This window comes from Rhincodon typus, chromosome 21 (genome assembly GCF_021869965.1).
Source record: "Rhincodon typus isolate 14 chromosome 21, sRhiTyp1.1, whole genome shotgun sequence".
NCBI lineage: Eukaryota > Metazoa > Chordata > Chondrichthyes > Orectolobiformes > Rhincodontidae > Rhincodon > Rhincodon typus.
Genome location: NC_063352.1, coordinates 46,272,404 through 46,287,488, shown reverse-complemented (window position 1 = coordinate 46,287,488; position 15,085 = coordinate 46,272,404). Strand labels below are relative to the sequence as shown.

The following is a 15,085-nucleotide window of genomic DNA, read 5'->3' as shown; positions in this document are numbered from 1 at the left end:
GCTGTGTGTGTGTTTCTGAGGGAGAGAGGGACAGGAGCTGTGTGTGTTTCTGAGGGAGAGGGACTGTGTTTCTGTGTGTGTGTAATTTGGAGACTCTCTCCCCCTCTCTCTCTATCTGAGTTGCAGCTCTCTCTGCCTTTCCTCATTGGGAGAGCAGTGAAAGGTGAGACCTGGAGACGGGTGCCCAATCAGCTGCTTGGGATCTGTTTAAAGGCGACCGAGTAGCCGAGAGGAGGAAGGGTGGGGGGGCGCTGGGTGGGAATGAAGGGATCAGCCTAGCCTATCCTGCACACGGGGTTAGATGTGAAGCCAGCGCTGAGGAGTAGCACGCATTGCCAGCCTGCACCCAGACCCCAGTTCGATTCCAGCTTTCACCCCCCCACCTACCCCAGGCTACCGGAGTGTGTCTGAAAACACTATAGAACGGAGCCTTGTCTTTCAGTGAGGGAGTTACTGTATCCGCCAGGATTTCTTCGGAGTGTCAGGTGAGAGAATCTGAAACGCAACAGGTTCCATAGAGAGACAAAAGTACATTATATTTGCAGCCTTCGAAAAAAAACAATGCAGCAGGTTTTAGAGAGGTATTCGGAATATTTGGAGAGCTCTTTGAGGGGAGAGGTCATGATTGAGGATGTCAAAAGCAATGCGAGGTTAATGATTCTCATTTTAACCCCCTTCCTTCCTGCTGCATTTTGTCAGTTTCAGTCTATTTGTAACAAGGAGAAACTGCGTTGTGTTGCCTGGGTCTCTGTCATTGCAAAATTGAGCAAGTTCTTTTCTTTTTAAAGAAAGAATCTGACTTTATTTTGCACTGCACCGTGAAAAATGCAGCACTTTTGCATTCAGCTGTTTATAATCCTGCGTTTTTATTTAACCCCCTCAGTCTTGCCAAGAAACTTTCGATTCCGCGCTGCAAGCGAGGGGAAGCGTTGCTGTTTGAGCGAGAGAGAATGCCTGTTCTGACTTCCCCAGAAATCGCCACGAAATTCAAGGAGAACTGGATGATGCTGCATCCGGAGGATCAAGACAATGTGAACGGTGCTGTGAACCTGGATGATAGTCTGACCAGCCTCCAGTGGCTGCAGGATTTCTCGATCCTCAGTGCCAACCTGGAGAAGCCTCCTGGTGCCCAGCATCACTGCAAGCAGCAGCACACGCCTGGCTCAGACTCCCCTGCTTCACCTCCAGCTGGTGATACCGCTGCCAGTGGTGTGCCAGCTGGCCTGGGCAAGACCACCTCGGCGGTGGCTGGCACCAAGACCTTGATCCAGGCTCAGCCTCCTTCCCAGAGCCCAGCGGAGGATGTTGACTACAAGACAAACCCCCATGTCAAACCGCCCTACTCCTACGCCACGCTTATCTGCATGGCCATGCAAGCCAGCAAGAAGAGTAAAATCACCCTGTCTGCCATTTATAACTGGATCACCGACAACTTCTGCTACTATAAGCACGCTGACCCCAGCTGGCAGGTAGGTGGTCAAGCGAACACACTCTTGCAACTTCAGACTCTCCACTGTTGGATTCTTGTTCTTATTGACTTGTACTTAGAGACGCAGGAAACAGAACCTTTGGCCCAACTCATCCAATCTGACCAGTTTTTCCAACTAAATAGTCCCATTTAGCCCATATCCCTATTAACCTTTCCTACTCATGTACCTGTCCAAATATCTTTCAAATGTGTTATTGTAGGAGCCTCCACTGCTTCCTCTGGCAACTCGTTCCATATGCGCACCACCCTCTGCGTGAAAAGGTTACTCCTCAGGTGCCTTTTAAATCTTTCCCCTCTCACCTTAAACCTATGCCCCCTAATTTGGGGCTCCCCTACCCTAGGGGAAGGTCCTTGACTACTCACCTTATCTATGCCCCTCATGATTTTGTAAACATCGATAAGGTCACCTCTCAACCTCCGACACTCCAGTGAAAAATGTCCCAGCCTCTCCTTATAACTCAAACCCTCCAGTCTCAGTAACATCCTGGTAAATCTTTTCTGCACCCCTGCATGTTTGAGCAGTAATTGGCATATCATCAGTATTATCTTTAAAATGCCATCTCCTCTATCTGTATCTTTTTAAGCTGAATTACGGTGGGGCGGAGGAATGGTGGAATCAGTGGGAAGTGCAGTCTGAGTTTCAGTCTGGGGTTTCAGCCTCTCCTTAAGGTTAGCTGAGGTCCTCCCAAAGCCAGGAGAGAGCCAAACCGCGTCTCTGCAGCCCTGCTGCTGCTGATGCTATCCTCTCACTGCACAGAAAACAGCTCGGCTGTATTCTTTAAACTTGCTGGCCTGGGAATACTGCACAGACTGTGCTATGCAAGCCAGTCTGCCAGTTTATGGAGCAAGATTCTTACTTGGGTACGTCTTAGCTCCCTAGCCCAGTATACATTAGCTTGTTCAGTACAGTCAGCGGGATTCGGTTTAGAAAAAAAAGACTGTGACGCATTGCTTCATACAGCAAAGAATTGAAGGCAAGATATTTGCTTTCTTGCAGGCAAGCCACCAAATGTGACACATCGATATGTTACTCCATGTGTGTTTTTGTGTTTGGAATTGTTTTTGCACTTTTTTTGACTAATGATAGAATGTGAAATTAGGATAGTTGGCAACCTTTCTCCAAGAAAAGGCAGTAGGGGGAGCAAGATTTCAGCGTGGTGTCTTCCTATTTGTCAAATGCTGACTTAACCAATTGGTCAGCAAGACAGGGACTGTATCACCCTTCATTCCTACTTTGGTGATGGGAGTGTGAAAATTTATCTTTTGGGATCTGACCAGTACCAGAGAAGGCGCAGTCGTCTTCCTTAAACAGAACTGATTAGGAAACCAGTTATCCAGAGTCCTGTAAGATTCTTACTCCCCAGATTGATAGAGTACTTTAGACAGTCAGCAATAAACTCAATGAAGAATTCAACAGAAAGCTCTTTATCCCGAGACTGGTTGGAATATGCGAGTCACTACCATGATGAATAGTTGACGTAAGGAGCTTGGATGCATTCTGAGGGAAAACCAAGCTAAACACACAGGGAAAATGAAATAGCAGCAGTGAATAATACAGTGCAGATGGAGACCATTCAGCACAGCAGAGCTGTGCCAATCCCTGGTTACATCTATCCAGTCAGACTAGATTTCAGACCTTTTTTCATCATAGTTATACAATATTTTCTTTTTTCCAGGTTTAACCCAGTTCCTTCTTGCTGGTTATTATTCAATTTGCTTCCATCAGGCTTTCAGGCAGTGCATTCCAGATCAGAACTCTTTCTGTTTTTCTTCCCCAGGTTGTCCTCTCTCTTCTCTTATACAGTTAGTTTTGATTTGTATCCTTTGGTTCCTGATCGTTATGCAACAGGGAATAATTTCTCCACATTCACTCTGTTAGGACCCTTTGTGACTTTGAACCCCTCAATTAAACCTCCCTTTCACCTCCTCAGCTCTGAGGAGAACGATTGCTGTTGATTTTTGACTCTCTATGTGACTGAGTAATGGAGTCACTCTAGCAGAGGGCCCATCAAGTCAATGCCAACTCTCTGTTGAGTTACCCAGTCAACTTTGAGTTGATTTCCCACAAGTACCCATTCAATTTACCATTGAAATCGTTCATTGTCTCTGCATCCACCTCCCTGGCAAGCAGGAAGTTATTTCTCACAACCCTTAGTGTATTTTACCCAAAACATTAATCCTGTGCCCCCTAGTCCTGTTGCCAACTGCTAACAGATAACTGAAGTCCTACATTCCTGGTGCCACTCTAGAAAGTCACTATCTCCAAGACTTTGACTTTGCAGAATTGGCCCCAGTGCCCTAGTGAAGCCTAGCCAGTATCTTATGAAGATTTAGTATAATCTTCCTGCTTTTGTTCTCTATATCTCTATCATATCCAGCATGTGTTTTCAACATGACCGGCTACCTTCAAATATTTATCTATGTACATCCCCAAATCACTCTGTCTTGCGTTCCCTTTAAAATTATATCATTTGGTTTCCATTGTCTCTCCAAAATCTTCAAGAAAATGCGTCACTTCACACTTTGTTCTGCTATATTTCATTTGCCACCCCCTCTGCACATTTCACCAGGCTGATGTCTGATACTGTACACTCCATTGTTTACCACACCTTCAAGTTTCCAGTCATTTGCAAACTTTAAAACGAAGCTCTGAATATCCAAGTTCACTCAGATCATGAACATGCCTCAAAAAGCGGTTCCTAAATTGACCCTTAGAGAATACCACTGCACACATCTGTCCAGTCTGAAGATGACCATTCACAGCTCTGGTTGCTGATTAGCCAGGTTTGTACCTTGCTGTATTTGCCCTTTCTGTTTGAATGACTGCAAACGCTACATCACCTGCTTTATCCTCACCAACCAACCACCCATTCTCTCATCGAAGAACTCCATTAAATTAGAGAATAGAAGGTTATGACGATAGGGTTAAGGGAGGTAAGGTAGGAGGAGGCTTGGATAGAGTATAAACTCTGGCGTAGAGCAACTGGGCTGGTATGTATTCTTATTAATTCTGCAGAATTCCTGATTCTCCTGTTCCTCTGTTTTTCACCTTTTCTCTTGGCTTAGCATAAAAGTTGCCATAACAGGTTACTTATACAGTGACACAGTGGTTAGCACTGCTGCCTCACAGCACCAGGGACCTGGGTTCAATTCTAGCCTTGGATGACTCTCTGCATGGAGTTTGCATATTCTCCCCGTGTCTGTGTGTGTTTCCTCAGGGTGCTCTGGTTCCTCCCACCATTGAAAGATGTGCAGGTTAGGTGGATTGGCCATGGGATATGCAGAGTTAGATAGATAGGGTAGGGTACTCTTTGGAGAATCAGTGTGGACTGAATGACCTGTTCTCACACTGTAAGGGTTCTGTAGTTCACACAAGAAGTGTCAATGTTCATTAGCTTTTGCTTTGTCCATTTTGACAGAAAAGTTAAAATGAATTCTCTTCCATATTAAATTGCTGATGTTTTTAATTTGCTTGTGAGTTGTCAAAACAAGTTATAACAGGAAGACAAACCTAGGGTATTGATTGTGGCATTCTCTCTGCACTGTGCACAACATCATAATTAATTTGCATAGAATAAAAATTATATATAAGATCTATATTACCAAAATCAGCTCAGCTTCAGGCAGCTAACAACAAATGTAGATAGCAATGAAATTAGTCATACTTGCAAGTACAACCTCCTTATGATTCATTACTTACATCTTAATTATATTGTTTTCCACCCTTCCAGTTACACAGTAGTAATAGAGCTTGCGATATGTGAAGTGATATTGAGGAGAGTATACCTTTCGTATTGTAGCAACCTACTTGGTCCTTGAGTATAGGTACTTTCTCCTATAATTGTTCCCCAATCAAAGGCTAGAGGCCTCAGGTTAGGAAACAACAAGAGACCTTTCTTTCCTGAAAGATATCCATTTCCCTGTACTCCCAATTCTAAATGTTGTACCTTCCTTGTTTATCAGGATTGACGTTAACAATCAAATCTCATTGACATTTGGATGAAGAGTGTGAAGAAGCTTCATTCTTTAATGGACGATATAGAAAGATGGCATTTTATAAAGGACCACTTGGTTTTCAATGGTTGTCCAAATCAGGAACTCTCAGTTGTACAACTGCTGAGAATGAATTGAAAATCGAACATTGCAATGTAACTTTTAGATCAAATTAATTAAAAACCGAATGAAGTATTTGCCTTGATTCTTGCTAAGCAAGGGAAATATTGCAATTTAAGCAGATTTGATCCAGAGATAGTAGGAACTGCAGATGCTGGAGAACCTGAGATAACAAGGTGTAGAGCTGGATGAACACAGCAGGCCAAGCAGCATCAGAAGAGCAGGAAGGCTGACGTTTCGGGCCTAGACCCTTCTTCAGAAATGAAACACACACTGAAATGAAATTTCTGAAGAAGGGTCTAGGCCCGAAATGTCAGCCTTCCTGCTCCTCTGATGCTGCTTGGCCTGCTGGATTTGATCCAGATTTTATTTTACAGGCAGTAATTGCACCTATCCTTGATTGAGAGGCTCCTATTACTAAGGGATAGTTGCTAAGAAATCATGTTGGAGTTTCTTGTTTGATCTCTTGTGTTTTGACAGAACTTTTATTGAATTTGATTCACGTCTAGCAGTAGTTCATGCGTCAGTGCTCAAACATTGTGCCTCATTGTCTGCATAAGGAAAGTAAGCATCTGGAAATTTTATAGCATTCAGAAGATAACAGGATTCAGTTCTGCTTCCCCCATAACATTTGTTAAATATTTCTAGAGTAATCTTTCAATAATCTGAAGCTCTGCTTGCTGTTTTAATATTTCTGATCATTTCTGTTTGTGCAATCTGAATTCGAAAGCTTGGCAGCCATCCTGCTGGACGGTAATTTAACAGTCTGAAACAGCATGGGTAAGCAGCATCATCACTGTCATGCATATGTATCTAGAGCTGGACTTATTCTAGTTGTGATTTTGCGTTTAAACTTACTGTACTGTAACCTACTTGATGGTTGAGTATTGGTAGATCTGAACAACACATTAAACAGTTCCAGAACAGTGTTTCTCCAGCATCACTGCATTTGACAGGACACCATTTATATTTTGGTGGAGCGAAGGATGAAAAGAGCTATGAGCACGAACCTCAGCAGGAGTTATTATCTTTTAATGGAGAAAGTTATTCAAAGACGTGAAACTGTACAAATGACTGGTTTATATTAAAGACACTCCGCCAGCACTGACCATTTAGTGCCTTTTAGGTCGTTTCAAGTGATTTTGCTTAATTCCAATTACTTCTTTTTGTTTGTTTTTCCCAAGGATATACCCCCAACCCCAGGCCCAACAACAGTATCCCCCCTCCCCTGCTGTCTCTTGTTTCATGGCTCAGTGGTTAGCACTGCTGCCTCACAGCACTAGGGACCTGAGTTCAATTCCACCCTCGGGTGATTGTCTGTGTGGAGTTTGCACATTCTCCCTGTGTCTGTGTGGGTTTCCTCTGGGCGGCTCTGGTTTCCTCCCACAGTCCAAAGATGTGCAGGTTAGATGGATTAACCATAGGAGAATGCACGGTTATAGGGATAGGGTAGTGGGATGCTGTTTGGAGGGTTGATGTGGACTCAATGGGCTGAATAGCCTGCTTCCACACAGTAGGGATACTATGGAGGGGGTATGGTTCCTTTTGAGTTTGATTACCTTTTAGCACTATACACAAGTGCCCATTATTTATGTGTAAAACTCTGTAGGATCAGGAGAGTTGATCAGCTGTCACTGTCCAATCCTGACTGTAGATGAAGACAGGGGAAGGTATAAATGATTGGCTGGCTGTCAGCATTGCAACTCCTGGCTTTTTAACTCCTTTGGAAAGGAACTAAGCTAACGTTATGATCTCCATTCAAGTGGAGGTGTAGGCATAGCAATAATACCACTGGGCTGGTAATCTGGAATCCTAGGCTAATTGTTCTGGCAACAGGAGTTCAAGTACCACCATGGCAGGTGGTGAGCTTTGAATTCATTAAAAATGTGGAATGAAAAGCTGGCGTAATGATGACCATGTGTCCATTGTTGTAAAAACCCGTCTGGTTCACTAATGTCCTTTAGGGAAGGAAACTACCATCCTTATCCAAATGCATGATCTCTCACTTCTCCGAATTGATTTTGTCACATTCCTGACCGGTCCGTATCTTCCTGCAGTCTGCAGCTTGCATCGCCCACGTGGACAATTTTCATATCGCCTGCAAACCTTTTGTTTAGTCTAAGTTATTGAGATGTGCAGATGGAACTCTGTATTGAATCCTGCAGGACGCCACTGGAAACAACCCGAAGTGCTGACAATTACACTTAACTTATTCCACTGAGCAGCCAAACTGCACCCCCCCACCAAACCTGAGGACTTTTTATCTTTCGGACCAGCCTACTGTGTAGCAGCCATGTCACAGCCCTTGTAGATTATCTCAAATGTACAACCTCCATTGATCATCTTCAAATCTTATTTAAGAAATTCGGTCAATTTACTTAGCCATAGCCTTCTCTTAACAAATCCGTGTTGATAGCCATTGATTAAGAATTGGTGATTCAGTAAATAAATGAATGCTTTACTAAATATTGATATTACAACCCCTCAGAATTTTTCCTGCTGAGGGCAGACTGGCCTGTAATTGATTGGTCAGTTTTACAAAATTCACTGCATCCAGCACCAGGCCTCTAGGCAGAAAGAACTGAGAAAGAAGGATCAGAGTCTTTGCTATTCCCTCCCTCGCTTCTTCTAACAACCTGGGACACATTTTTCAGGGACTTGGAGAAACACCCACTTTTGAAGATTAAACCCCTTAACATGACCTCTCTCACTCTGTTTGTTGATATTTTCTCCCTAGCCCCAATGTTTGCATCACAACCCGCTTTTTGCGAAGCCAAATACAAAATATACATGAAGAACCACAACTACTGTCTTCTGACTCCCCACATGAGTAACCTTTTTGCTCTCTATTGTATTATGCTCTGGTTCTTCATGTATTTAACAAATATCTATCAAAACCTACTCTTAAAACAATCTGTAAAATTAATTCACTGATACCTGCTTTAATGCAGGTGCCAATATTTCTAAACCAAGTGATTTGAAGGGAATTGACAAACTTTTAGAATAATTTATTGCGCAAGAAGCACAATTTACAAGTTATTTAGTCCAGTGCTGAAGAATATCAAACATAGCCCTTTACCAATAGTGGAGACCACAGGAGTATATAATTTGTCCCTATGCCAGAACTATTCTTGTGCAGTGAGAATGGATTGGCAGCTTACTGTTTAGTTGGATCTGTTGTTGGATATGGTTTCATTAGTAGTTCTGTTTTTTTGTGCTGTGCATTACTTGTTGTAGTTTCGACAGTTTAATTATTCTTTGAGTAAGGACTAAAAATTGATATCAGGTGGTAGGAGTTTGGGCCAAAGGTCTTTTATAAGACAGCTGACAATTAACCAATTGTATTCGGAGGGATTATATTGAGCTGTGTAACAGGATATAGTAACATGACACGTGGTTCAGTAATGAATCTTACTAATAACAGAGGACAAGGATTCCACTACCGGGGTCATTGTCTTTCAATGATAGTGACCTAATTCCAGCTGTCCTTTACAGTAGTGATGACTGAACAATGAAACAAACGGCTGATGATCTGCATAAAACATGCGATGGATTCCTGTAGGAGACTCAAGCCACCCATTCTAAATAACTCTTACCGCAACAGCACGAGGCACCAGGCTGCCTCAGTGGTTAGCCTCATGGTGCCAGGGAACCCGGCTTTGATTCTACCCTCGGGTGACTGTCTGTGTGGAGTTTACGTGTTGTTTGCGTGTCTGTGTGGGTTTCCCCCGGGCGCTCCAGTTTCCTCCCACAGTCCAAAGATGTGCAGGTTAGGTGGATTAGCCATGGGAAATGTGGGATTACGGGGATAGGGTTGGAGGGCTGGTTTTGGGTGGGATGGACCTTGGAGGGTCATTGAAGACCCAGTGGGCTGAATGGCCTCTACCTGCACAGTATGAATAAATATGAGACAACACTCCAGGTGCCTACCTCACATTTAATATTCTCCCTATTGAGTTCTTTATTGTCTTAGAGTTTAATGTGATGAAACTGGTCCGCTTAGTGTAATGCTTCTTCTGAGTGTAGAATAAAGCAGAATGTTTAATGATACATAACATTTGTCAGGTGTAGAGACCCAGATCTGGATAGTTATATGTTCATGCATTAATACAACAGAATTTGGGTCAAACCAAGGATAGATTGAAGGACAGGAGAGCACTTCTCTTTTACTGTCAAATCTTAACCCTCCTTATTATCTCCAACGAGTAAAATGCTATGTCTGACATCAGTTCATTTTTTTAAATTAATTTTTTTTTGTTCTTTGGCAGATTGTTACACGCTGTCTGCGCTTTTATTTTGAAATGATTAAGAAGCTTTGATCTTTAGAAAAAATTGCCCATACTGCTTTTACATTTGTGTGTGCATATATGCACTATAAATGTATAACATATTTTTACATATAGATTTTATTGCTACCTGTAAATATTTGATGGTACGTGATCTATAAAATTACCCTCGGACTGTGTTGCACTTTCTGCCTGTACATCTGTCATTTTATCTCCCTTGTCTTCTTATTATCCATCTGGTATTCGGTTGTGGTCTATTTGTATAAATATTAAATCACATCATTACTTCTGCGATATTTTGTTCACTCAGTGACAATTGTTAGAAGGCTAATTTGAAGTGTTGAAGTGCTCAAATCTATTTGAAATGGTGTTCCAGTGGGAATGAGGTGTTAGGGCTACAGGAAAACACTATGTTAAACTGACTGAGTGTGTTGTTGCAAGGCTGATTGTAAAACGCTGCACATACAGGATTCCAGACAAAGACTGGTCTAACCCGATACAATTGTTAGGATCAGGTTATGCGAGTAGGCCATGTGTTGAATATTGTTACCATTGAACATTCGCATGGATTATAAATGTTTGTCATCTTAATATATTAAAAGATCGACCTTTATTTTGCACATAGGACCAGTCCTGTGTGTATTGTTTCATTGTTTTGGAGGTAATTTCCAAGAGTTGGGAGGTCATTTCTGTTGTCTTGGATCTTTCTGCCTTTTGATCTTGCATTTCCAGTTCCAAGCCCTCACTGCAGTTTTGGGAGCTCTGCCTTGGAGCTCTGATGAGGAGCAAGAAGAGGACCTGGATCAACACCAGCAGCAGCAGCACCTTCTCTTCAACCTCCTGCTGCTTCAGGGCTCCAGCTACAGGCAGAGATATCCCCAACGCTAGGTTTGTCGTGGAGGATCTGTTTTCTGGACCTGACCAAGCACCAATGCCCAGCGGTTCCTGTCTCCTGGTTGCTGACTAAACAACAACCAGGAAGAAGATGTCTTTCCAATGGACTAGGCCCCGTACACGTTGCCAGTGGACTAGGCCCCGTACACGTTGCCAGTGGACTAGACCCGTACACATTGCCAGAGTAATAGGCCCCGTACACGCTGCCAGTGGGCTAGAACCGTACACGTTGCCAGAGTAATAGGCCCCGTACACGTTGCCTGTGGGCTAGGCCCGTACACGTTGCCAGTGGGCTAGGCCCGTACACGTTGCCAGTGGACCAGGTGAGCACACATTGCCAGTGATGGTCAATGTCACTGCAGCCACTAATCCCTTCACTCTGGTCCCTTCCTGATGTTTGCTGGTGATGTCTATTGAGCTACACAATCTGCTTCTTCCAGATTGTGTGAGGGTTGGACACCTCCACCTGCCTGTTGCTGATGGGCCCAGCCGGAAGGGGGATGGCTCCTGGATTGATTGCTTTGACCGGATTCAAACAGGTACAGGGAGTCCTCAATCCCCTGCACCCAGCAACACAGTGTCCTCTGACGGAAAGCAGTCTCCTGAAGAGATTTCCTAGATTGAAATCCTCCACGCACTCTTCACTAACCTAGATCAAGATCCTCTCTGAAGCTGTCCTTCTGTGGTGAATTCTCCACATGATAAACTCTCCACATGTGTCGGCTCGGAATTTTCAGGAACCCACCTCCATAGATCTCATTTTTAAGCAGCTTCATTTTGGATGGACCATCGTCCTCTGAGATTGAGCTGTAACTCCATCCGTGACACTGAATAAGACTTCCATCCAGCTGTATTGGGTGAAATGTATCTGTTGGCCTACGGTGAAACCAATTCCTTGTTGCTCTGATCAGAGCCTTAACGTGAAATGAGAGGTAATTATGTACTGTGGTAAAGGTGTGGTTGGTCATCTGTGCTTATACCTCACCCTGTGTCTTGGTGTCAAAAATGTGTTTTACTGACACTGGACTTCTTCACAGAAACCTGACAGTGTGAAAGCAGGCCACTTGGCCCATCAAGTCCACACTGACCCTCTGAACAGCATCCACCCAGCTCCAGCCTCTACCCCTGTAACTCTGCATTTCCCATGGCTAATCCACCTAGCCTATACATCCCTGGATACTACAGGCAGTTTAGCATGGCCAATCCACTTAATCCTGCACAGGTTTGGACTGTGGAAGGAAACCCACACAGACACGGGGAGAATGTGCAAAGTCCACCGAGACAATTGCCTGAGGCTGGAATCAAATCCAAGTCCCTGGGGCTGTGAGGCAGCAGTGCTAACCACTAAGTCGCCATGCCACTCCATTGTAAATGACTGGAGACGGTTTGCTCTGTTACTGAGGGCTATATAAATGCAACTGTTGTTGTATTGTGCTGTGGCCACTTAAGGCTCCAGACCCTGGAGCTTGGTGCAGAAAAGGGTTCGGGAGACTAGTTGCCCCCAAGGTCTGAGGACTAAGCTGTGAGCAAGGATCAGGCAAAGTCTAGACTGCAGTGCAGGGTGGAAGCAAATGAAAGGGAACCTTACTGAGGTGGGTAAGGTGTTGAGTGGGACAGAAAAGCATCATCAACCTCATGTTTTTTAATTTGAGCTAGAACTGTAAGATAAACAGGCTCACATAAACAAACAAAAATACTCCCCACGTTAAAAGTGTGATGTGTTGTGGGACTACCCGGACTGGAATTAATCAACATTTGGTTGTAGTGAAGAAACCAGGCCGTATTTAACAGGAGGCAGATGATATACCAGAGGTGAAGACCTTTCACTATCTTCGTGAAGACCTGACGATAGTTTAAATTCGGAATCCCCCAGATTGGTGTCTTCACTGACATTGAACTAAACCACAATGAAGGAAATTAAAATCTGTGAAGACCTCCTCCCCAATGGCCGTTTCGACTGGTTTATACTGGCTATACCTCACTGCAGTTTGGTAAAATTCATACCTTTGGTGATGGGTGTTGCCATTTTAGACCTGATTTAAACTGTGAGTGGTCACATTTAGCCTGTGCTTTCCAGCAGTGTCAGTAGCACTGTATGCAAAGGAACAACAGGCCCAGAAAAGGACTGAAAGAAAAAAAATAAAGTTACAATTGATTTAGCTTGAACACTTAGAGATTAGTTTTCAGTCTCGAAAAGAAACTAGGATATTTGAATGTCCCACACCTTGTGTGATATTGGGAGCCCCCCAGATTTGCGTGATGCATCGGGGCTACTTTTGTGGGTCACTGGCTTCGACCTCCTTCCATGATTGAGCTTAACCGATTAAAGTGAGGTCCAGAAGTTAGAAAGTTTCAAGTCTGTAATGTACCCCAATGGCTGGTCTCCCCTTGTCTGAGTTAAAACAGGGCTATGGTGTAACTCTGATGCTTTGTGTGCTGAACAGCCATTCACTTAGCTTTGATCTATTCTTGAATCAGTGCTTTGCTGTAAATATTGTTCATTACATTAATCCTTAGCTACATGCGGCTAATTGGGAATGCAAACGTGACTAACTGCGTAAAAGGTAAGCACTAACCATTGTTAGGTATGTGATGCCAATGTGTATTTTTTTGTTTGCATAGCTTATGCACATGTACTTTAACCTTTTACGCATTTGTTGGCCAAATGGTAAACATAGGTCTTTAATTTCTAACTGGTGGCAGATGCTTGTTAAGTGAAGATGCATATTAAGTATAAGAAGGTTGGTAGTTCAGTTGGTTCATTTGCAGTGCAGAGTGATACCAACAGCATGAGTTCAATTCTTGTACCAACTGAGATTACTATGAAGGTCTCACCTTCTCAATCTCTCCCCTTGCCTGAGGCGTGATGACCATCAGGTTAAACTCAACACTAGTCATCTCTCACGCACTCACACACACACTATCTCTCTCTGTCTTTGTCTCTCTCTCATGGGACAGCAGGCCTTAGGGTCTTTGGCAGCTTTACCTTCTACACATGAAATACATTTGCCTGTACTGTGTGATTCAATGTGAGGTGTTCTCTTCTGAAGTTAGTGCATGTGAGTAAAACAGTGTTGCCTGTATATGTGCCACCCACAGACCAGTCATCATCTGAAAGGAAGAGGATACAATTGCCCTTATCGTGTTTTTGTCAGATTCCCGAAGAAGGATTTTCCTGATCTCCCATTGTGACTCAGTCAAAGTTTTTTCAATCTGGAGAAACAGGACAATTTTGCACATTTCCCCATGGAGTTCTGCTGGTCTCCTTTTAAAGAGATTCCAGAATCTAGTGGTGTTCCCAAATTTATTCTTCCTACATATAACCTGAGCTAATCTGTGCATCTCCAAGGAAATCAGGGTGACATGAAGAGGAGTATTGGTAGGATATGAAGGAAAAGCAGCTCAACAGGTAGTTCTGATGCAGACTCAGAACCATCACAGATATTTTCTGATCACCCAGCTGAGAGATATTATTACACACCTCTGGAACAGATGGGACTTGAGCTTAGGCCTCCTGGCTCAGTGGTAGGGACATTACCACTGTGACGCAAAGCCTTCCCAGAACCATTATAGACATGATGGCCTTTTCCTGAGCTGAACTATTGATACATATTGCCAGAATATGCAATAATGGGGATAACTCACCTACAGTCATATAGGTTAAAATTGCCTGAAGACTTCATTTTGTCACTTTCTGATGGTAAAACAATTAGAAGTAAACTGTAGTTAAGGCAAAGATCCGGATAATTGGTAGTTGTGGATTCATATTCTGACATCAGCAATGTCACTTTGATTGGAACAATACTTTGTCCTCACCTGCATTGTCTGTCCTGTTCCCAAAGATTCCTACTTGGGAGTTTTGGGTTGATTGTAAGTCCAGTGTCTTCCCTATTACACCTTCACTGAGATCACATCTGGAGTAGTGTGTGCGGTTTGGTCTTCATGTTTACCAAAGGATCTCGTTGCAGTTGGAGGCAATTAGTCTCTGGAATGGGAGGGTTGTCCAATGAGATGCAGAGTAAATTGGGTTGATAGTGGGGGCTAGAACCAAAGAAGATTGGGTTTAAATCAGAGACATTATTTTGATTCAGAGATAGTAGGAACTGCAGGTGCTGGAGAATCTGAGACAACAAGGTGTAGAGCTGGATGAACACAGCAGGCCAAGCAGCATCAGAGGAGCAGGAAAGCTGACTTTTCGGGCCTAGACCCTTCTTCAGAAAAAGGATCTATGCCCGAAACGTCAGCTTTCCTGCTCCTCTGATGCTGCTTGGCCTGCTGTGTTCATTCAGCTCTACACCTTGTT

General features: G+C 43.5%; 1 protein-coding gene across 1 annotated transcript in view; it reads left to right on the top strand.

Annotated features, from left to right (window-relative positions):
- The first annotated feature begins 221 nt into the window (after positions 1-221).
- foxj1b (forkhead box J1b) overlaps positions 222-15,085 on the top strand; it is a 23,191-nt gene continuing 8,327 nt past the window's right edge. The window contains exons 1-2 of the mRNA XM_020513309.2: positions 222-485; positions 884-1,469. Of these exons, the coding sequence (XP_020368898.1) occupies positions 951-1,469 (519 nt within the window). The 5' untranslated portion in view covers positions 222-485; positions 884-950. The remainder of the gene's footprint in view (positions 486-883; positions 1,470-15,085) is intronic.